The 22,500-nt window shown below is 39.5% G+C and overlaps 1 protein-coding gene across 3 annotated transcripts; it reads right to left on the bottom strand.

The window, feature by feature from the left end:
- Positions 1-1,517: 1,517 nt before the first annotated feature.
- Positions 1,518-21,840, bottom strand: DECR1 (2,4-dienoyl-CoA reductase 1). Of its 3 annotated transcripts, none has more exons than XM_048286284.1 (10): positions 21,790-21,840; positions 11,700-11,902; positions 10,741-10,798; positions 10,502-10,588; positions 8,002-8,149; positions 5,590-5,689; positions 4,284-4,356; positions 2,189-2,335; positions 1,810-1,872; positions 1,518-1,716 (listed from the first exon to the last, which is right to left on the bottom strand). In XM_048286284.1, exons 1-10 carry the CDS (start codon positions 21,823-21,825, stop codon positions 1,657-1,659), a joined length of 975 nt encoding a protein of 324 aa, XP_048142241.1. In that variant the 5' UTR covers positions 21,826-21,840; the 3' UTR covers positions 1,518-1,656. The 3 variants fall into 3 exon arrangements, 2 of the variants coding, with proteins under 2 accessions (XP_048142241.1, XP_048142240.1); XM_048286283.1 differs by lacking the exon at positions 21,790-21,840 and adding an exon at positions 17,373-17,446; XR_007199892.1 differs by lacking the exon at positions 21,790-21,840 and adding an exon at positions 17,373-17,446 and having other exon boundaries at positions 1,677-1,716; positions 2,144-2,335.
- Positions 21,841-22,500: the final 660 nt, after the last annotated feature.

Here is a 22,500-nt window from a genome sequence, read left to right as displayed (position 1 = left end):
AAATATTTTGTAAGTTAAGTAACATGTAACTCTTAAAACATTATATGCCATTTCTAAAACCTGCATCAATGATGAGCAGAACCTGCATCTGATGATGAGCAAAAACCAGTATATATGGGCCTAACTTCTCAATTAAATCACTTGTTGGGGAAAAGGCAGGGCTGTCATGTCAGAATGTGATCTTGATTACACACCTACTAAACAGAGGTTACCATAAAAAACCTTTACATTATGCTCAAGAACACCTTTAAGGCTGCTACGATAAACACAGTTGCTTTGTTTTATTATCAGTGGCTGTTCAATCTCCCACATGACCATTACTCATAGGAGAAAGGCTCAGGAAGCCTCCACTAACACAGTCCACACTTTCAGCAGAACACAGCTTGCTTCAGATTTCTAATAAGACAATCAAGCGACTTCAAAGTCAGATGTTGGCATATGTTACGTATGTCCTGGATTATGTGGAAAAATACATGACTGCCACCAGCACCTGAAGGAGGACATCCTTGAATTGATTCTATGGTCCTGACTCTTACATCAATGTATCAGTCTCAAAGCACATAAAACTATGTACATGCACAAGCATGGGGACACACATGGGGACAGGTTGGAGCTCTTTTTAAACACAGAAAAAGGCATTGATTTCGGGCTGTAAAGGCCAGAGGTTGATAATTTCTTTGAGGAATTCCAACCATTGTCTGAGGCACAAGGGACAAAAACTACCAACTCCATAAATTTGGATAAAGAGGGAGAGCAATATTTTTATCATCTGCATATATGGGATGGATAAACTGACTAGATTCAGAAGTAATGCCATCTGAAAGTTTCCTTAGTACCAGCCTGTAAATGCAAGTGAAACCTAGGGATTTTTCGTAAATCTCAACAAATGAGGTTTCAACACTTTCAGTCCCGATTTACCAACATCCCTTTAGCCTTAAATAAACCACTTTTTATGGAGAGCTCCCATAGTCACACACACGTAGTAACAGATGATTTTCAGTCTGTCATTTTCAAGAATATTAACTTCATCATGACAAAGAGCAAGCTCCTTAGAAAGGCATTGCAGGTCCGTAAATGCCATTTTTAAAGTTCAGAATAAGATAATTAACAGACTGAAAATGTCACAAGAGATGAGACCAAGACGGTTATGCATTTCAAGATTTCCTAAGTAATCACAGGAGTTACATCCTTTCTCAGTGTATGTAGTCCTGCTAATAACTTGAAACTATATTTGCAAGTTTAGAACTTTTTATTGAAATGTGAAAATTAGGACCTTCTCTCCAGATTAATGATTACATTCAGTTATGATAGCAATGAAATGCTATTGGAATTACAATATTAAGAGACACTTGCATATATCTGAGAAAAAAAAATCCTCAGAAAGATAAAAAAAAGGCTGATTGTAGACCATGGCATGGCTATGTAAGACAATCTAAAGAACAACAAAATTTTAGTGACCAACTTGTTCACTATTGGCAACACGATAGATTTTAGATTCGAAAAACATACAAACTATATTCAAAATACAACCATTTCAAAATATGTTATTGAAAATAGCATACAAAAGATTTTGAAGGCTATTTCTCAATTGGTTATTTCTAAATATTAATGAAAAAGTAGTTGTTCATTTCCAAGAATCTCCACCAGTTATGTACTTTAGGAACCTTTTGTTTTTCTAATCATTGCTTCCATCATATCCCACTGCTCTTTGGTAACCTATCAAAAGAAAAGAGAATTTTATTGGAATTTCATATAATAATTACACATCAAAGTGTCTGAATGTAAAATAGCAAGCAAGGAAATTAATACCCTCTTCAAATCATTGAATTCTCCTGCCATAGATACATATTCTCCACCATCCATTCTAATAACCTAGAAAAAGCATAAACAGTGTTTTTAGTAATAGTGGGATTTCTGTAGTATTCACTTGTTAAGAACTGTGAAAGTAATTTTTACTGATTTGGGTGAGAAAAGCCCATACTCAAAATAATGCAATTCAACCACTTTTAGAAGTTCTTTCTAAGGTGCTAACAACCATGCACTACACTTAAAAGGTGATTAATACTTGTAAACAATTTTAAAGTAAGATGTTTTGTTTCATTTCTGAAACCAGGTCTTTAAAAAAAAAATCAACAATACTCACACCATCATTGGGTTAATTGTACAAACAAGATCAACCAAAACTCACTGCTCCATTAACCCAGCTTGCATAGTCACTGCAGAAATAGGCAGCAAGATTTGCAATTTCTTCTACAGTTCCCAGACGACCACAGGGAACCCTCTCAATTATCTTCTTCTCAAATGTGCCTGTTGGGTCAAGGCGGCTAAAAGCACCCTGAGAATTAAAATAAACATTAAAATAAAAGTTATAACTACATCAGAAAATAAAATCCAGCAGAGATTTGACTCCACATACACAATACAGAAGTTAATATTTGTCAGTAAGCTGTCGATACCCTCATTGTCAGTAGCATGGAAAAGAAGGAAGTAGAAAAGAAAAAACAATTTATCCCTTTTGCACTGATATGCATCTACTGATGATAAGTTGGAATTTAGCACATTTGGGATAGTCACCCACCATCTATCTATGAAAAACAAAAGGGGTTAATCATTCTTTTTCCTCAAACACCCTTGATAAACCTTTGAGGAAATAAGCAAGACTCAACTGCTGCATGGACAGAGGAGAGGAACAAGGGGAGAAGAGGAACAGCAAAGTAAACAAAAATAAGTTATACATGACAGAGTAAATAAAATGGAGAAGAAAAAAAAAAATCAAATTTACTTAAATTGCAGCAACTGCTAAGGCTAAAGGAAGTCACCGGGAGCTTTAGTACTTGAATAGCTTAAAATGGCACGGGAAATAAAAGGGATTTTTTCTTCCTGGCTCCTCCACAAGGAAATAACCTCCTCACTCAAAATGAGAAATGTATCAGTAACATTTATGTTAAATCACTGAAGTTATGATTTAAATCACATTGTAATTCATGTAATCATGGCTGTAATCATGCCATTTAAGTCTCCTATTGCCATATTTTTATTTGCCAGTTTATAAGCGTAACAGTGTTGTGCTTGTATGCCTTGTTCTTTTCCCATCATGACTTGCAACAGTATGTTTTAAAGACATGGATATTGCCCCTAAGGCAGAAAACCTTGATTTTGCAATATGCTGTCTGCCTTTTTATGCTTTCAGGGAAATTTTAAGTTGGAACCATACACCAAATGTAGCATCTTATTAAGAACACACAGTATCTCAAGCAGGTTATACACTATTAGTTCAAAAAAGGAATATTAACTGGAGCTAGCACTATTGACATTTAAATCCCTTAACTTGCCAGATGTTTTTCTTCTACTCTTAAAAATACACAAGATACAATGCCTGTAGAACTTTTGGTGTGATCCTCTAATGCTGTTTCAACATTCTTATAATTCTGCTAATTCTGCCACTTATTTTTCTCTATAGTAAAAAGAGTTAAAACTAAGTTTTCCGGTGTAGCATCTAAAACTGGCAAGAGGAAACAAGGAAAAAATAGTAAATAAACAAACAAAAAAACAAGTAAAAAAGAAACAACTCTGCACCCCTGTTCCCAAAACAACAGCAAAACCAACTGTGAAATATTTTACAGGAAGAAGTAATACCATTATTAGTGCTCATAATCATAGTAATTTGATTCAGTGGAAATGGATCTTCCTTTCTCTTCTTGCAGGACTGCTTTCTTTATTCTTCCTGTTCCAGCTGCTCTGGATTACTTCCTTCAAACTCTCTAGTCCTCCTTCTCACTCACTTCAAAGCTTCTCATTTCCTTGCCAACTTAGTTTTTCTCTTTCTAGTTTTGAGATTTTCAACAAAACTAGTGAGATTCTGTTCTCATATCCCTAAAAGAGATTCTAAGATTTTGGAACTGATGAGATGTTTTGTTTAAAAATTAGGGGTTCAGGTAGAAACAGGAACTTTACTCCAAGTGTAAGAATTCACTCCACTTGACAAACTAGGTACATAGAGATAAGAATCAGCAGTAAGTACTTTAATATATCAATTCTTTGAAACACTAAAAAAAGGTCCAGTTTATATCAAGTGTAGTAGAGGGGACAGTGGCAGGTCTCACAAGTTCAAGAAATGCTGTTTTACAAAAAGACTAAGAGGGAAGTGTGTTCAATATTCCAGCAGTCTTGACTACCAAGGAAATCATATTAGAATTTATGGCTACAGAAAGGTTAGGCTGTTGTAAAGTTAAGTCTGTATTACAAAGCATAATCAAGGCTGTGTTTCACTTCATGCCACGTACCTTTGTTTTTATTAGACCTGGTTGAATCACATTGAATCTCATGCCATATCTACCCCATTCAGCCGCAAGAGACCTAAAAATTCATTAACAGAGTGCATCAATATTTTAAACACAGTATTTTAATCCTATTCAGAAAAAAAAAAAAAAAAATTAGTCAAATGTGTAAATACTGGAACATCCTGAAACAGACATTTTTGCTTATGGGGTTTTTTTGTGTTTAACAAAATAATTTGAGTGAAGCAAGAAAAAATCTCATTCACAAACAGAGGAACATTGATTTAATAGATGAATCATAGATAAAGCAGCATGAAGGAGCAATTCTTTCTCCTTTGCAAATCACGGATGGTGTTGGCACCTGAACTCCTTAACAAACAACTGTTAGGCCTCCTTTCTCTGGCAATTTAGACTATCCCACAAGTATACATTTCTAACATTTGTAGCATAGCTCTCACATTACATGTTTTGAAGTAACACAAAACAGAGGATACATTCTAAAATAGGACCACTAGAATAGTTTTGCTTTATGACATTTTCTCTGCATAATGAGTACTTCGGATCTACTATGGTGAATGAATAAGCTGAGTCATAGTCTCTGAAAAGTACACATTTCCGTTACAGCTCTGTAGAACAGAAATCAAGACCATTACTCAGTCCCTCATTTTTTTCCAGATAAAGAATTCTAGTTACTAAAAGGCTGCCAAACTATTCAATTCTTTCTGCTGAAGTGCAGAGGAAGATCTAAGTGCTATTAAGGACTAGCTGAAGTTAAAAATGAGAGAAATCCTTCTGTTTGCTGAGCAGCATGGATACATCAACATGATATTGTTCTGAACTAAGTAGAACTGCAGACTTAATTTTAAACAGTGATAGGAAACAAATTTGTTGATTAATATAAACAGAGCTGAAGCCACAGTATACTGTACCCAAATAACAAGCACATATTTTCCTCAGACAAAAGAATGTGGAAGGTGCTACAGATCTCAAACAGTTCCCTTAATAGCTGTCTTTAAGTGCTGGTTCACCTATGAGAATGCAAGTGAATCTGATTATCAAAACTCCATACAACAAACTTTGGAACTTGTAATTGCCAAACTAAGTAGTTCTACTTGTCCTTATCTTGGTCTTGTGATAAAAACAGTAACAGTTAACGCTTCCCTCCATAAGAAGCTGTCAGCATGCTATTTTCTTGCTAGGATACTGGAGCCTGGATTGAACTCTTGTGGTACAGCGGAATAGGTGGACTATACTAACAAGCTCCATCTTAAGGATGTGAAAACTAAAGCACATGTTTTGCTGTATTACTCACTTGCTCATTGCTTCTACACCAGCTTTGGCAGAGGCACTTGGCAACACAAATCCTGAACCACTCTCTGCATAAATTGTTGTAATAGCCAGGAATGCTGCTCCTAGAAGTTGCAAAAACATTTAAAAAACAACTCATACCAAACAAATCAAACAACCCTGAAGATCAAACTCTCAACTTAAGGTAAAAGCAAGCTAAATGGTACAGAAGTTTGCAGCTCAAGTGTTAGGGATACCTTTTCACTCTGGGTAGTGAAAAGGCATTTTAAAAATATAGTCTTTGAAACTTTCTTTTCAAGCCTTTTTATTTCAGTTCCCTCTTTTGCATGACTGTTAAGACTTGTTCCAGGTAAGTGCAAATAGCTATTGATTAGGCTCTGAAGGTCTAAGCCCTCAGACTTCTGCTGATAATGACTGCATAAATTACTCTAACTGGAGTGAAGGCTGAAGATCTTACAGTGTTTTTTCAGAAGCCCTAGTCTAGTTGTCACTAACCAGATACTTTGCCCTAAATTCGTCAATCCCTAAGCAGAAAAAAAAAAAAAGAAAATCAAGGAAAAAAATCAGCATTAATGTTAGGTTTGGCACAAACTAACAGCTGAGGGCTTGAGTTAAAGTTTACACAGAAGAATAAAAATTTTTAAGAAATTTTCAGAAGCTTTTTCTGCAGTAGAGCCTATTACAGAGTTAACCTGCATAACTTTTCCTATTATTATCACAACAAACTCCATTATAAAAGAACTACTTTCTTTTATATCCTATATTTTATAACAGACTTAGCAAAAAATGTTCTGAAAAATAATGGAAACTGCAACTGCTTATTTAATCTCTCTTCTATAGAATCCTGCAAATTCTGTCTAATCAATGACTGGCATGAGCTTATTGTAGCTGGGTAGCGAAGGACAAGGGATGACAGTTCACTGCTTACATCACAGTAACTAAAATAACTGTTCTACTTACTATATTTTTAAAATAATTTCATTAGAATAGCTGCCCAGGGGATATTTCTAAAACAATGTACACTACTGATAGATTTAAGTAGAGACTCAGGTAAAAAATTACAGTAATATTATACAGGAGAAACAAAAGAGAACCATAAACAAGCACTAATTGAAATGCCAGCAGATATCCAGAAACCATGGGCCCTGTTTATAAAAAAGGAGTCTTCACACTTTGAAAGGAAAAATCTACACAGGCAAAAAAACTATAGAACAACTCTGAAATTATCTAGAGGTCACTGTTAATTGCACATTTTGCAGAATTAAACCACTGATATTTTTTTTTTTTTTTTAATACAGGCAAGTTAGGTGAACCTAACATGGAAGCAAGAGTAACTGACAGATTGACAGCTCTGGTATTTAAAGAACGCTTCCGCTCATACACAACTTTTATTTCTAAAGCCTATTCATAAAATGGACAATAACTGACCAATTAACTCCTCTCACTTTGTGAAAATAAGTAACACACTAGCAGATTACAACTTCCTTTTAAATACCAGCACAAACCTGCAGTCTAAAAGCAGAGAACTTTTATTATTTACTACATTAGACTTAGTGTAGGTCACACTGCAGACCTAAAGGACGTCTCAGTGTTCTAGAAACTGACAGATTTGTAGTATCCTCACAGACTGCTCTAAAATATTTGCACTAGGTAGAATCACTTTAGAAACTAAGGTCTCTGCCCAAACTAAAAAAATCAAGTAAGTAAAAAGAAAATGAAGGTGAGAGGACAAACAGGTACACTTGACTTACTTGCAAAAACATGTCTTAAAGAAAGCCTTAAACAAAAAGTCTTATTTACAGATGGACTTCCCTAGAAAGAAGACATGCAAGTAACAGCAAAAGAAATTCACATGTTTTGGAAGCTTAGAAGTGAAAGGAAGAGAGACAACATGAAGGTGAATGGCATCTAGATTTTACCAAATTTGAGGATGGAAGTAAGGAAAGTAGCTTTTCATTCGACAATAGCAAAAACAAAAGCATGTTTGAGTTAGTATTTCACATTACTCTGTGGGTACAATACATGCACCTAGAAGACCACAAGGCAACCTATTTCAATGGTCTGCCATAAAGATATAGTAAGTCATAATTGGGGATGTGTTTTTAATGTGGGAATATCAGCACGAAACCTTATTTTTTTAATTTTAAAAATGTCTCTGCAATTAGAACTCTGAAATTAGATTTTTATATTCAACCTCAGTTGGTCTCTGGGCCCAATTGTAAGGCCTGATGCTACAAAGAAGTAATTATTAGCCAGATCTACTGTGTGATACTTAAGGACAGCTTTCATTGAAAAATTTCCTTTCTAGAAGAATGTTAAAAATTGTATTTCTCTTCTCACATGAACTCTCAAAACTGACTGTAGTAACAGTAAGGCAAGGAAAGCAAGTAATAATATGTCACAATACTTAAGATACCTTTTTTTACTTTAATGAGCTCCTTTCCAATTTCCAGAGTTACAAAAGCAGTACCATTAAGAACAATATCAGTTATTGTTTTCCAGGCATTAGGAGAAAGTCGTTCAGAAGGGGAAATAAAGTTTCCAGCTGCGTTGTTTATCACAACCTGAAACATATAAAGGAAAGAGTTAACTAAAAATAAGAGACAAAAGTAAATAATTTACAAGGAACTTTTTAGTGTTTCCAGGGACAAAAGTAAAAATATCCTCATCAAATGAGGTATGGGGGGTAGGGGAAGAGGGAGAATAATCCATCCGAAATTTTAGCAGCTGCAGCATAGATGAAGTATCAGTAACAGAAAATGAGCTGTATTTCCAAACTACTGTACTGAGGAACAGTAAAATGTAGAGGCTATTTTCCATAGTGTCTCAAGTGCATCCTAACAGAAAAGTTTGTCCCCACAAAATTCCAATTTAATATAATATTTAATATATTGGGAATATATTTAATATAATGGGAATAAAAGCAAAAGAAGGCAACCTGATAACTAAAGTCTGGATGAAGTGACTGTTGCATAACAGGAAGTCAAATAATTCGTGACGAGAATATTATGATACAGTGTACTGCAAACAGCTAATACAAAACTTTTGTTGAATAGATGTACATCCGTCAGTTCCTATGAACAACAATCAGGTAGAGGATACTTTCACTTTCTTAAGGGGAGTAAGCATCACATTAGCAGTACTTAACAAAAATTACGTAGCCAGATCTAGCATATTTAATAATATAATGTGCTGAAGCAATACAATGGTGTACTGTTTATGGAATGGCGCCTCAGTTCATGTAGGTTCGCACATAAGACAAATTCTTTGTCCAAGAACTTCTGGGCTAAATTCTAATGAAGGTATTAGAATTTTCAATAACAAAACAGAGCACAGTACATATTACATGAATGTAAAACTAATAATACACAACAGCCATAAATTATAGACAGCAAATTCAGTTTAAAGGCCTCCCTGAAATCTGAAGGAAAAAAAAATCCAAACACCTTGAGATACTGAGAAGGTTACTTGAATCACTGAATAAATATAGGAAAGACACAATAATAAAACTAGTGAACTAAGGACTGCACAATATGATCTTTGAGGTATGTAGGACTGCCAAAATAAGCCATGACAAAAGAATGATTGCTTTCTAATTGGGAGTAACACTCTTGGGAACGGAATGAACAAAACAAAGCCGGAAGGACTTTCAAGTTACTGCCATTAACTTCTGTCTTTGAGATCTCACCTCACATGCAGGGTGGCAGTGAGTGACACCCAGGATTCATAAACTGACATCTCATGTCTGCAACTAAGAGAAAAGCTGGACAAAAAGAACTGAATATTCAATTTACTCTGCAGTCTATCTTAAAAACACAAAATATGTGAAATTGAAGAGAAGGCAAATGCTTGTAAAGAACAAGTCATGGGAAACATTTATTCAGAAAATTATTCGTGTTCTAAAAATGTACTATACAGGAAGAAATCTCCTCCCTCTCTGCACACATGTAAAACCTGAAGATCGTGATTTTGACTTTGGTCAAAAACTCCATTAAAAAATAGTCAAAATAATATCCAGAGAATCTTGTCAACAAATCAGGACAGTGAGTTGTCTTATTTCTACCACTGTTATAGCATACAGCTATACAGCTACATAGCATACAATTTCTCTACTTTTTACGATACTTAAAATTCAGTAGGTTCTCTACCACATCTGTAGGAAGCTCTTGGTGAGTGCAAATTGTCTTCAATACACATACAACAGTTTTAAATTTACAGTAAACAGTTTTAAATCTGACTGTCCTTTACAACAACGCTACATCATCACACTTCCTATCAGCTAGCAGAATCCAAGTTCTCACAAATCCAAATCTCACAAACAAATCAGAATTTGGTGGTTATCATCCTTCAGATTCCACCAGATCACCCCCCTCACAATGTGATGTAAAGAGCTGTTATTTTGTGCCAAACTATAAAAAACAGATGCTTGGTTTGACTGAAGATTTTTCTTCATTTTATAAGAACTTAATCTTCAGTTTGGAACCTTCTTTGTGAATATTAATAAGCTAAGCAAGGACCAAAGGAGACATTTATTATTACTTTCGTTGCTATTTTTTGAGGCCTTGTGTTAAGATGTAATTCAGTAAACACAGGTAAGTCACCTTTTCAGGATGATTTAAGGGCAATATTCCTTTCCCTTAATTCAATCCCTCCAGAATTCTCCCACTATTTAAAAGAAGATGTTAGTCCTCAGAGTAAGGATAAAAATGTTTTGTCTACCTGGCCACTAAATATTCTAAGAATTACGGGAATAGAGTAACTTTACTGTTAGCTTTACCTTGAAGTACTGCCACTGTTTTGTCTAGTGTCTTTTTAGATTCCATTAACTTTCTATCTTAGTAACTTTCTTCATACCTACTATGCAAAGTATTTTCAGTAATGAAGAATGAGTTCTTTCCTTTCCCTAGAAGACTTACATCAGGATGTCCTGCCATTTGGATTGTTTCAGCAACAGCATTCTTAACTGAAACTGGATCTCTCACATCACACTGGATGGCATGAACCTAAATAATAATGGAAAAGCAGTTGTCAGACTTAAAAACTATATCATTCAAAAATTTAACAAGTCCATAGAAGCACGCAAATGCAAAAAAAAAAAATCCAATAAAATGTAGAGTATAATACATAACATGTTCACAATTCTGCAAAAAATTACCTTATTCCCTGTTTTAGAAGAAATTTCGTCTGCTGTTCCTTTCAAAACATCCAGCTTCCTAGAAATAAGTATTAACACACCTTATGTCAGTTAAATGCAATTACAATTCAGACTACTAAAATCTCTTTTTTTTCTGAGCAAATATGAACTAAAACTGTTGCTGATTTTCATGAAAACTGAGCTTTAAGATTAACACTATGTTTATCCACTAACTTTCTGAAAGAAAACTAAGTAATTTATGGTTAGTGCTACTTTAAAACAACTCAGAAGTGACAATGGTAAGAGACTCTAAAGCTAATCAACATGTGATAAGCCAGAAAAAAGCACACTATCATAACAAACTTAGTTTTAGCTACTACTCTACTAGAATTAATAAGAGACATACATATTCACATTTAAAACTAAACAATTAAACTACTGTTAGGATCACAACACTTCTGTTTATTTTGATTTAAAATGAGATTGTTTTTCTAGACTTTATTGAAGTGCTTCTAGATTCTACTGCACTACTTAAGAGAGCTGTAGAAAATCATCATTAAAGGAAAATCAAGGCTCTTGTTCAAAGTCAGAAGAGGAACGGATTTAATTCTGTATTGTAATTCAAATCTGTATCAAGAACACCTGTAATAACATATTAATAATGTTCAATAATGCCTACTGCAAACTTTTGTTCCCTTTAAAGTTTTAGTTGAATTAATGCCTACTATTTGAGGTTGCTTATTTTGCTGCCACATTTCATGAAAATGTGCTTAGTTTATTTCTTCCTACTGATTTTTATACCATTAAGCATTTGCAGAGAAATCCGTAAGTTTCTAGAATCCACAATATGACATTGTAATTTAAAAGTGTACTGCAACAGAATAAATAGAATATTTTTTTCTTTTTTATAGAGAAGAAAACAGTTCTCATCAGCAGTCAGAAATAAATGAAAATTCTAAAACATCTTCATTAATATTTACCGGCTTGCTATAACACACTTGGCACCTAAACTGGACAAAGTTGTTGTCATCCCTTTGCCAATCCCAGTACCTCCCCCAGTTATAAAGGCCACTTTCCCTTGGAAGGTATTTGGTGGCAACATCACTTTTTGAAGAGGTGAGAAGAATGCAGCTTTTGGTGCACTGTTGTCTTGATGCAGCACATTTGGCCCACGGCTGAAAAACTGAAAGAAAAAAAACCCAGAAAAGTTAGATTTTTCTCCTTTCTGTATTCAGGACTGTTACGCAAGATCAGATTTTCCTATGACAGTGGAGATCACAATCATAACTGCCTTATTATAAGTAAATATATATGAATATAAGAATGACTAGATTGCATTATAGCAACACACATGGGCCTTTACTTAAATGCTAACACTGGACTAGGAAAGCACTTGAAATATTTTTAGATACTCTACTGCAACTGAAGAACTACTGAAAAAATACTTTAGTCATGATTCTTGCTACTTTGTGCAATTTTTGTATCTATCGCTTTTACTAAAGCATGTGAGAAACCATTAACAACTAATGAGAGAAGGACTTGGGCTTCATATTCATATATGCACTGTAATTAATGCATAAACAAAACCATGTGATTTTAGGTTATATACGTATCTATTTACAAATTTAAAATCTTCAGCAATAGATTCATGATTTTGACCCTTTACTACTGCATCCAACCAAACCTTCTTTGCTGGAGAACAGGACAGAACCAATCTTCACAAGACCTGCCCTAATGGCCACAGGAACTGCTAAGGAAATCAATGCCATCTCCCAGACAAAACTGGGCAAGGTTATGTTATCAGCATCACACTCTGTCCCAGCAGAAGTACCATCTACAGTAAATTAGCCTCTGAAGGATTGGTCCCTGCAAAAACACACATGCTTGGAACATGTTTAAAAACACGCATGAAAAAAGAAGAAAATTCAGTATTACATCTAGCAAACTATGCTAGTAAGAAAACACCCCACTAATGTAATGAGAAATTTGTGATGTCACCAAGAAAGTTGCAGCAAAAATAGCCAACAGGATATTTCTAGCATCCTAATCCACTACACTAAGTCAAGCCCTAATCTAAATACTGAATTAAATGTCTTGGGACAGCAGCATTACACTAATAATTCAGAAATTCCCTTATTATTTAAAATACAAAAGTTACCTTAACCTGAAGCTCCAAACACTTCCAAGTAAGACAAAACTGGGTTTGCGTTATTTTTGATGTGCAAAAAAATTAGAAGACTGTAAGCTATACTTATTTTCTCCAATTTTAACTTGTACTTGATCCTTTAATGTGTTTATTTTCATACCAAAAAAAATCTAATATAATTTTGTGAAAGAAGACTGAACAGTCACTCTTGTATGATGCTGTTAATAAAACCATGCAATGGTTCACTAGACTGACACGAAGAAGAAAGGTAGTTTTAAAATAGTAAAAATATTACAACTTATTATTATGCTGTATTAATTCACATTTTGAACACTATTAATTCACATTTTAAACACTAAAATTAAGAGACAACATTTTTAGTGGTAGATGATTAATCTGTACATCCCACAGTTACAATGCAAGGGGTTTCACAGAGCTTAAAGTTCGCTTGCAGAAGTGTGCACGTGAATCTTTCTGTGTGGCAATACATATGCATAAGCAATTCAGGTGAAAACAGAGATAACAATCATGGAATTACACTGACAATTTAATGCAGCTTAAAGCATGGTGCTATTATCACCAGGGTCACGGGCTCAATCCCTGTATGGGACATTCACTTAGGAGCTGGACTCGATGATCCTTGTGGGTCCCTTCCAACTCAGAATTGTTGGGGTCCCTCCCCTGCCGTGTAGCCCTGGGAGAGGGGCCCTGAGGGCACAGACACGGGGTTCCCTGTCCCTGCTCAGCCTCGTTCCCGTTGGTTGGTTTGTGTTCTCTGCGCGGGCAGAAGGACCCTTGGTCCTGTGACTGGAACAGTTCCAGAGCAGAGCTCCGGCCATGCGGCTGGAGAAATAAACATCTCTCTGAAACAGCTAGCAAGAATCTGTCTGTCCGTATATATTTCCTTTCCACGGGACTCCTGGTTTGATATATGCGTGTTGCAGGATCCCCACTGCAACAAATGGTGGAGATTTGTGAGCAGAATGATCCCCGATCCCTAAGCGACTGATTTGTGTGAGTAAACCCTGGAAACTTTGGATTCCTCTTCTTGGTTTTGCTTTGCTATTCCATATCTAAACTATGGAGGAACCGTGGGAAGACTCTTGGCTCTCAGAGCCGCATATGGACATTTATCTTAAACTTAAAATGATTCTTGAACAACGATTTGTAAATTTTAGCTTGATTCAAGCTCAAAAAGAACTGAAACACTTCCTGGCATGGTTGTTTAAGAACTTTTTCTATGTTTCTTGGGATTTAATTCTTACCAAGGGCTTTTGGAAAACCGTTTGGACACAGTTAATATTGGAGTCAAAATATATGCCGATGGAAGAATATTTTCGTGAATATTATTTAGTTACTGAGACTGTTGAGCAATGTCAGCTGTGTCCTGGTGAAGGGAAGCGTGGCGCAGGGACCGTGCGGCCCAGGCCACGTGCACCGAGCGCTCTGAGAGCAGCAGCGAGGCAGTTCCCGTGCGCGGGTGGAGCCACGCGAGCCGCAGTGTCGGTGGCGGAGCGAGGCGCGGCGGGAGCGGCGGGACCCGGCAGTGCCCGCCCGGTCCTGTGCAGCGCGTGGTGGAGCGAGCCCCGTGAACGCCCGACTGAGAGGGGCGGCACGCGGGCGGTGGCTGGCGGCGATGGCGGTGGAGCGGAGCCGCGCCCAGCCGAGACGCGCGCTGGAGCAGGGCGCGGGGGAGTCGTCGCTCGGGGGCCCGGCCGAGACGTGGGTGCAGCGCCCGGCAGCGGCAGCGAAGCTGCGACCAGAGGAGGCGACGCACGGAGAACTGAGCGGCGTGGCCCGGCCCGGCCCGCACAGCCCCAAACGCGACCCCGGGAAGAGCGCGCAGGCACGAGCAGCTCCGACAATTCCAACACGGGAGCGACCGAAGGAGAGAGCAAAGACGCAGCGAGACAGAAAACAGCAGCCACTCGGAAAAAGGAAAAGATCATAGCAACTAAGACCTTAGGGATAGTAAAATGGTATAATGTTAAGCAAAATTATGGTTTTATAACAAGGTGTGACAACCAGCAAGACATATTCGTGCATAGAACTGCTATTAAAAAGAATAACCCTGAAAAATGCATCCCAAGCTTGGGAGATGGAGAGGTGGTGGAATTTAATATTGTAGTAGGGAGAAAAGGGTTACAAGCATCGCAGGTCACTGGGCCTGATGGTGTTCCTGTAAAAGGCAGTATATATGCAAAAAATCGTAGTCATGTTAGACAATATCTCTATTGTAAGCCCCCCCTACAGTTTCCCTTTCCTAATCCCACCTTTCCCTTTTACCCTATGTCCTATTACCCCCAGTGTATTCCCAATCCGTTTTTTCACCCATGGTTTCCCTCACAAAACCATGCTTTTGCCAATTGTTTCCCCAAAAATCCCTTTCCAATGCCGAGTGGGGGATGAAAAGGGGGAGGGAAGAAGTTAAACCCTCTCCTGCCTCAGTTTCCCCACAAAGCATGCTCAGAGAATTCTGTCTCCCTTCTGTCAGCCCTAAGATGTTCCAGAGAATCTGTTTGGACATTTAAAGACTCAGGAGGGTGGCTTGTTTTGTTTTGAAACTGTTCTTGTTATGTTTATCCAGTTGTTTTCATTCTCCTTTTATTAAAATAAAACGGGTGAGGTGTTGGGGTCCCTCCCCTGCCGTGTAGCCCTGGGAGAGGGGCCCTGAGGGCACAGGCACGGGGTTTCCTGTCCCTGCTCAGCCTCGTTCCCATTGGTTGGTTTGTGTTCTCTGCGCGGGCAGAAGGACCCTTGGTCCTGTGACTGGAACAGTTCCAGAGCAGAGCTCCGGCCATGCGGCTGGAGAAATAAACATCTCTCTGAAACAGCTAGCAAGAATCTGTCTGTCCGTATATATTTCCTTTCCACGGGACTCCTGGTTTGATATATGCGTGTTGCAGGATCCCCACTGCAACACAGAATGTTCTGTGAAAAACTAAAATTGAAGAAGAGTTGGAGGCACTACATAGAACAAAACTGAAAAAACAAAGCTTGAACTAAAGCTGGAATTATCACATTTGTAAAAACACTGCTGCTTTTTAATTGCCCCAGTGAAAATAAAATTTGCATACTTTCACGGAGTACCAGAATACTACTAAGCCTCCAGGAAAGGGAAATGTGAAGGTTCTCTTTTGGGACTTTCTTAGTAGTCCCCTACTCATCTCTCTTCAGGAGAAATGCTCCCTGTGGAGAATTTCAGCTCACGGCAGAGACTGCAAATCAAGACAGCATTTGGACTCCCCCTTCTTTCAGGATATGGAGATTACTGAAACTCCCTGATCAGGTGCTCTGTCTTCTTGCTCTCCATGAAAGAAACACTGCAAGCAGCAGTGTTTCTACTCGAGCAGGGAAGATTAGGACATGCCACAGCAGAGCAGAAGACTGCACCAAGACTAATAAAGTACGATAATGATAACCAGCCTGTAAAGTTGGTATAATTGAGCAATCTTTTAGTCAGACTGCTATCGTCTCCTTACTGGCTTGCACAAGAGGCTTCTATGACAGCATCCATGCAATTTAATCATTCCACTGCTTAAGGCTGAGGTTTTAAATGAAATCTCGGGTGTAAATAGAGATATAAAGAAGTCAGTAAACAGCTTTAAAAAAACCAACAGTCAAACAACAAACACACATATCACTGACAAACCAAAAAAACAAACCCTCACCCAGGGGGTGGAAGTGAACTGTCAAATTACTGCAGAAAGCCGTCTCAGAAACACACAAGCAGTCACTGGCAAGAAGCACCGTGCTCGGGGAGAACTCACTAAAAATGACCTCCAGCAACATCCGCATAGTCACAGAATCATAGAATTATTTGGATTGGAAAGAATCTTAAAGATCATCTTGTTCCAAGCCCCCTGACATGGGCAGGGACACCTTCCACTACAACAGGTTGCCCAGAGATCATCCAACCCGGCCTTGAACACCTCCAGAAACGGGGCATCCACAACTTCTCTGGGCAACATGTGAATATCTAATCTAAAGTACCATCTTACAGTCTGAATCCATTCCCCCTTGTCCTGTCATTACATGCCCTTGCAAAAAGTTCCCCTCCAGATTTCTTGTAGGCTCCCTTCAGGTACTGGAAGGCTGCAATAAGGTCAACTCGGTCACAAGTCAAGCCACACCACTGCTTGGACAGCAACATTCCTAAAGGGCCGTGCGCAGCTGTGCGATTGAGGCCAAAGGGCGACAGCACACAAGTGGAAGCCACGGCAGCGCCCGGCGGTGGGGCAGGAGACCGTGTGCTGGGGAGCTCAGCCCGCACCTCTGCGGGGGCTCCGCGGCGGACAGGGCCGGGAGCTGAGGAGAACCGAGGGGTGTTCCCTTCCTGGCTGTTTCCCCAGTCCCGGCAGCCCGAACTGCAGAGACCCGCCGTGCCCTCTCTCTGACGCGACAACGGCGCCCGGGCAGAGCCGGGGCGGCGGGGCAGGAGGTGGCGGAACACCGCCGCGGTGCCGTCCGTCCGCCCTCAGCCCCGGCAGCACAGGGAGCGCCTTACCCGCCCGGCGCCGGACACGCGGAGGCCGCGAACCCCGCGCCACCACAGCCGCGCCATCGCCGCCATCTTCCCCCGCCGCGCTCTGCGCCTGCTCCGCGGGGGAGGCGCGGCCGCCGCCGGACGGCACCGGCACCGCCCCGGCACCGTCACCGGCAGCCGTGGGGAGCGGGGAACCGGCGAGACCGCCCCACCACACCCCCCCACAGGTGTTGCAAAATATAGGATGTGTAAAAATTTTCCTGAGAAAGGCCATTCTTTGATGTTTGATCTTTGATGTTTGATCGTTGTATACTTTCAAGCCTAATCAACAAGATAGGAGCAAACCAGCTCTAAGCAATGTCCAGGTGAAAGACAAATCATTTGTTGATGGAATTGCCTTGTTAAGGTTTAGGGCTTGACATGTTTCAATGATCTCAGACCTAGAGGGAGATTAACAAAACTTGGGAAGAAGGATGTACCACTGACAGTGGACACAAAGAGTGCAGAATTTATGGGCTACAAGGGCATTTGGCAGAATCCCCAAGATAAGGAAAAAACTAATAAAGGCAACACAACAACTTCGCTCAAGTCAGCTCTGACTGGGTAAAAGGTATTTCTGACAGGGCGAGATTGCCCACTGACCCAAAAGAAGAGAACGACTGAACATATGGACTAAACAGCCTGAGAAGTGAGAGAATCATTAACTAATAGAAGATAGAATCCTAATTAATAACAGAACTAGGTAACTGGTAGCCAATGAACATGAACGCCCTTTTTGCTAAAACATTTAAATAATGAAAAGTTCTGGTTGTCCTTGTGCCGGCTTTGTGTGTTTGTCACCCAACATGCCTTTCTGCATAGAACTGTAAATAAATCAAATGTGGATTGGCCTCTTGAACACCAGGTGAAAGAACCTATTTTGGAGCAACACAGGGGTACCTTCTCACCCACTGCCACCCCCCTGGTACCTCCAGTTCCAGCTGCGAGGGTTGGAACATGCTTGGTTCAGTCTATCTGCTTCACTGGGTTGGAATTTTATTACTGAAAATGATTCACTAAATGCTATTTAAAGGATACTAAATAACTACGTTCTTTGGTGGGGAGTTTGGTGTTTTTGTTTGTTTGTTTGCTTTCCTTGTGGTATCTACACCCAGGAATTGCTGTGCCCTTTACTCATTGCATGGCAGCCAGTTCTTGGCATATGTTTTGGGGGGAGAGGATTTGTTTAAGAAATATGAGAAAAGAGGTTGTTGAGAATATTAGCTGTCTGCTAAATAGGAATTCAAATGGAATGGGTAACACAGGGCCTGATTTGAGGTGAAATTGTGCATTCACAGATCACTCCTGCGCAGCAGACAGAGGCTCCATGCTGGCTCCACCACGCACACCAACAGTGGCTGACTGCCGTGAAACAAGGTTTACCAGAAAGATCAAGAGTCCTCATTTCAAATTCAACACTGCTAATGGAGTTCAGAAAAAGCCTAGGTGGTCTGTGAACATCAGACCGTATTCAGCTACGGGAGATTATGTTGAGATAACAAGACATTTGATTTATCTGCGTTGAGCCGAGAGACTGGCTGATGGAAAAAGTAATGACTGACTGATACCCACCCATTTGCACAGCCTTTGTAATAAGGCAAAGAAACGTGCAGAGTCATATCTACTCATAAGAAAGGAGAGGATAAGGGGGTGGAGGAGCAGCATACTAGCTGTAAGAACCTACAGATTTAATAAAGCTGCAGGTTTTCCAGGAAGGACACCATACTTGATGAATCTATGCAGTTACAAAACTAGGCATGAAAGGCAATAAATCTATCAGTGGGTCTATACTATCAACTTTTGAATTTAGAATTCCAGGCAAACTGCTTACACACTGCTGTGGTAGTTCAGAGGAAGCAGAATTTAAATCCTACAGCTTAGTCATCATTGCCCTGTATAAAAATGACCAAACAGCCATTTTCTCTACATGTTCAACATTTAGGAAAAAAAAAAATGGTTGATGCTCTCTTGGTACAGTAAGCTCCAGAGTAGGTAACATCTTCATAAGTTCTGCACACCGTCTGGCAGGCATTGAAACAATAGTGTCACACTGCTGGGCAATAGTTGCCACGTTTACCATTAAAGTAGCACGTGGAGTATCTGGTAGGTGTTAAAGAGTTGCTCCAAGATTTATATAGTAACATTCCATTACAATAACTTAATTCAAACACACAGAGTCTCAAGGGATCTGTAATCACTTAACACAAAAACAAAACAAAACACAACAACAACAACAACCAAAGAACCCCAGGAAATAACCATCAAAAAAAAAAAAAAAAAAAAAAGAAAAAAAAAAGAAAGTTGGAGAAACAAAGTGAATATTGTTCAAGAGAAGCTTTTAAAATGCCAAATACTACAGAATTTAGAAAGCTTCACTGGAACTACGCAACAAGAGGAAACAAAGTACAAACTACACATTGGAAAATACAAATGGGCTAAACAGCTACCTCTGAAACAATCATTATATTTCTATGGTGAGAGTGAACAAGGTGATATGACTGAACTAAATTTCAGAAAATGTTTTCTAGCAGCTTTCATTTATGAGGTGCAATTCCTATCCTATACTTGTTACTTTTTAGTAATATGAAGAAAATGGTCTCCAAGATTGGGATGTGGACAAATTTTTAAAACTGCAATAACACCTTAATGCCATACAATCTAAAAATACTACTGAAGGCAGACTACCCACATCTTACTGATACCCACCCATTTGCACAGGAAAATAATGGGCTTAATAGGCTATTACTCCACTTTACAAAATCCCACTTCAGTTTGGGTGGTGCATATTTACAAGCTTAGGGGGAGTTTAAAAACAGCCTAACTGAAATATTGAAGCGTCCAGTCTCTAGTTCAAGGTATATCAGGAGGTTTAAAGTGCAGGAAATATCTGGAGTTTTTTAAAAAAATCTTCCGGGATAACATGAGAAATTATAAGACTGTAAATGTAATATCTGTGGGGGAAAAAGTAATTAAAAAATGAAACACCTAGAAAAGGTGAAAAGATCTGAAAGTGTCTGCCTAGAGCTAGTCTTCTGAAAAGGTAATAATGTCTTAATCATCTCTTATGGAAATGCCTAAGAGATAATGAATATATAAGAGCTGGCAGGTATAATTTGACTTTCAAGGATTAGCCAGGTGGCATAGCATAGAGCTCAGCCTGAGTCCTCATCATAAACTTGCATGCTGATGCTGTTTCTGCCACTCAACCTACTTTGTCAAAAGAAACACATAGCACCTGATGATAAAATTTAAAAATACTCCAAGAGAGTTTTGATACAAGAGATTACTAATACAAACCAAAAAATCCTAGGTCAGGAATAAAACATGAACATAACGCACATGTAAATTTCTGTTAAGAGCAAAAGTTTAGTGATAGAACACCTTGATATTTTGTTTAGATACTGTTACTGTTCTGATAATCTCTAAGTTTTGGACTCTGATGAATCATTTATTTCTGAACTGAAAAAGGGAACAAGTAGAAAACCCACAAGTATTAGAGAACAGACACCTAGGTCAGTCAGGATCAGAGAGACAGCAAGTCACTCTCACAAAGTCTAGAAGGTAAATGAATGGTAAACCACAATTCTAGAAAAATAAAATAAAATTGGATGAATGCAAGAAAATTTATAATGTAAACATTAAAAAGAAGTTTATATGATTCATACAGTTTCGTATTATTATGATTTGTCATGTGAGTTGATCACATGAGTCAAGCCAATAGGATAAATAAGACAGAATAATGACAACAATACAGAGAATATTTAAGTACAGTTATATAAAATAAAGAAATAGTCTAATTTAAGATACACTGTATACTTCTGGTCACCTTAGCTCAAAACTGAAATGACAAAATTATGAGGGACTAAAAAAAAAGAAGCAAAGAAGATAGATAATAGAAGAGATTAAGGAGATTGACCATTTTTCTTAGAAGCATAGGGAGGAAAATATAAAAAGATATCTAAGTGAACGTTTACGGAAGTCATAGAACACACGGAAATTAAACAGATTATGATCCTACAGAAAGTATATTTCTGGCAGCTCATATTTACATTTCTGTATGTTTTAGATTAGTATTTTCTATTAGAAAAAAGTTATCCTGAGTTTCTCCAGCCCATTTCAACTCCACAGGTTTTTTGATGCTAAAACTTCTTAACTGTGGACATAACTCCAAAAGATTTCACTATTTTGTAAAGTTAGGGGGCAAACAATTACCAATATTCATTACTTGAGAATAAGCCCACTGCCTGGTAGGAAGAAATTTGCTCTCCAGCTGTGGCTGATGTGATCATGGACATCAGGAATGCTTCCTCTGAGCTGCCTAGCACAAGCAGAAATGGGTATTTTGAGCCATACCTCAGATGTGTGTGAATGCAGTCACACACGTATGGCCTCCCCATACCTGTCCTCTGCTGTTCCTTTCCAGAAAACTCAGCATAAGACAAGTCTCTGGTAAGCTGCTGAATAGCCTTCGAACTCCCAGTGTTTTTTCATTTATTTAAAATTCTATTTATTTCTTCCTTGTACCCAGAAGTCACTTCCTGTTAAGAGATGAACGTCTAGAACATATCCTGTTCCATATGCAATGCATTTTGTTAGGCATATTAGCGCACTGAGAAGGGCAGCACAGAGGGACACAACTCATCTGGAGTCCCCAGCTGCCCCCGGGGTCGGAGATGCCACCCCCGACCCACATTGACACGGGGCGGAGGGGACGGGCTGGGACAGGGGCATACGTGTGAGCCACGGCAGCACGCCCGGCCCCGGCCCGGCGCGGCCCCGCCTCAGCCCCGGCCCCGGCCCCGCCCCGGCCACGCCTCGGCCCCGCCTCAGCCCCGGCCCCGGCCCGGCCCCGCCTCGGCCACTCTCGGCCCCGCCTCGGCCCCGCCCCGGCCCCGCTTCGGCCCCGCCCCGGCCCCGCCCCGGCCCCGCCTCGGCCACTCTCGGCCCCGCCTCGGCCCCGCCCCGGCCCAGCTTCGGCCCCGCTTCGGCCCCGCCCCGGCCCCGCCCCGGCCCCCCCCGACCCCGCTTCGGCCCCGCTTCGGCCCCGCTTCGGCCCCGCCTCGGCCCCGCCCCGGCCCCGCTTCTGCCCCGCCTCGGCCCCGCCTCAGCC

Source organism: Corvus hawaiiensis, chromosome 26 (genome assembly GCF_020740725.1).
Source record: "Corvus hawaiiensis isolate bCorHaw1 chromosome 26, bCorHaw1.pri.cur, whole genome shotgun sequence".
Taxonomy (NCBI): domain Eukaryota; kingdom Metazoa; phylum Chordata; class Aves; order Passeriformes; family Corvidae; genus Corvus; species Corvus hawaiiensis.
This window is presented reverse-complemented; position numbering and strand designations above follow the sequence as displayed.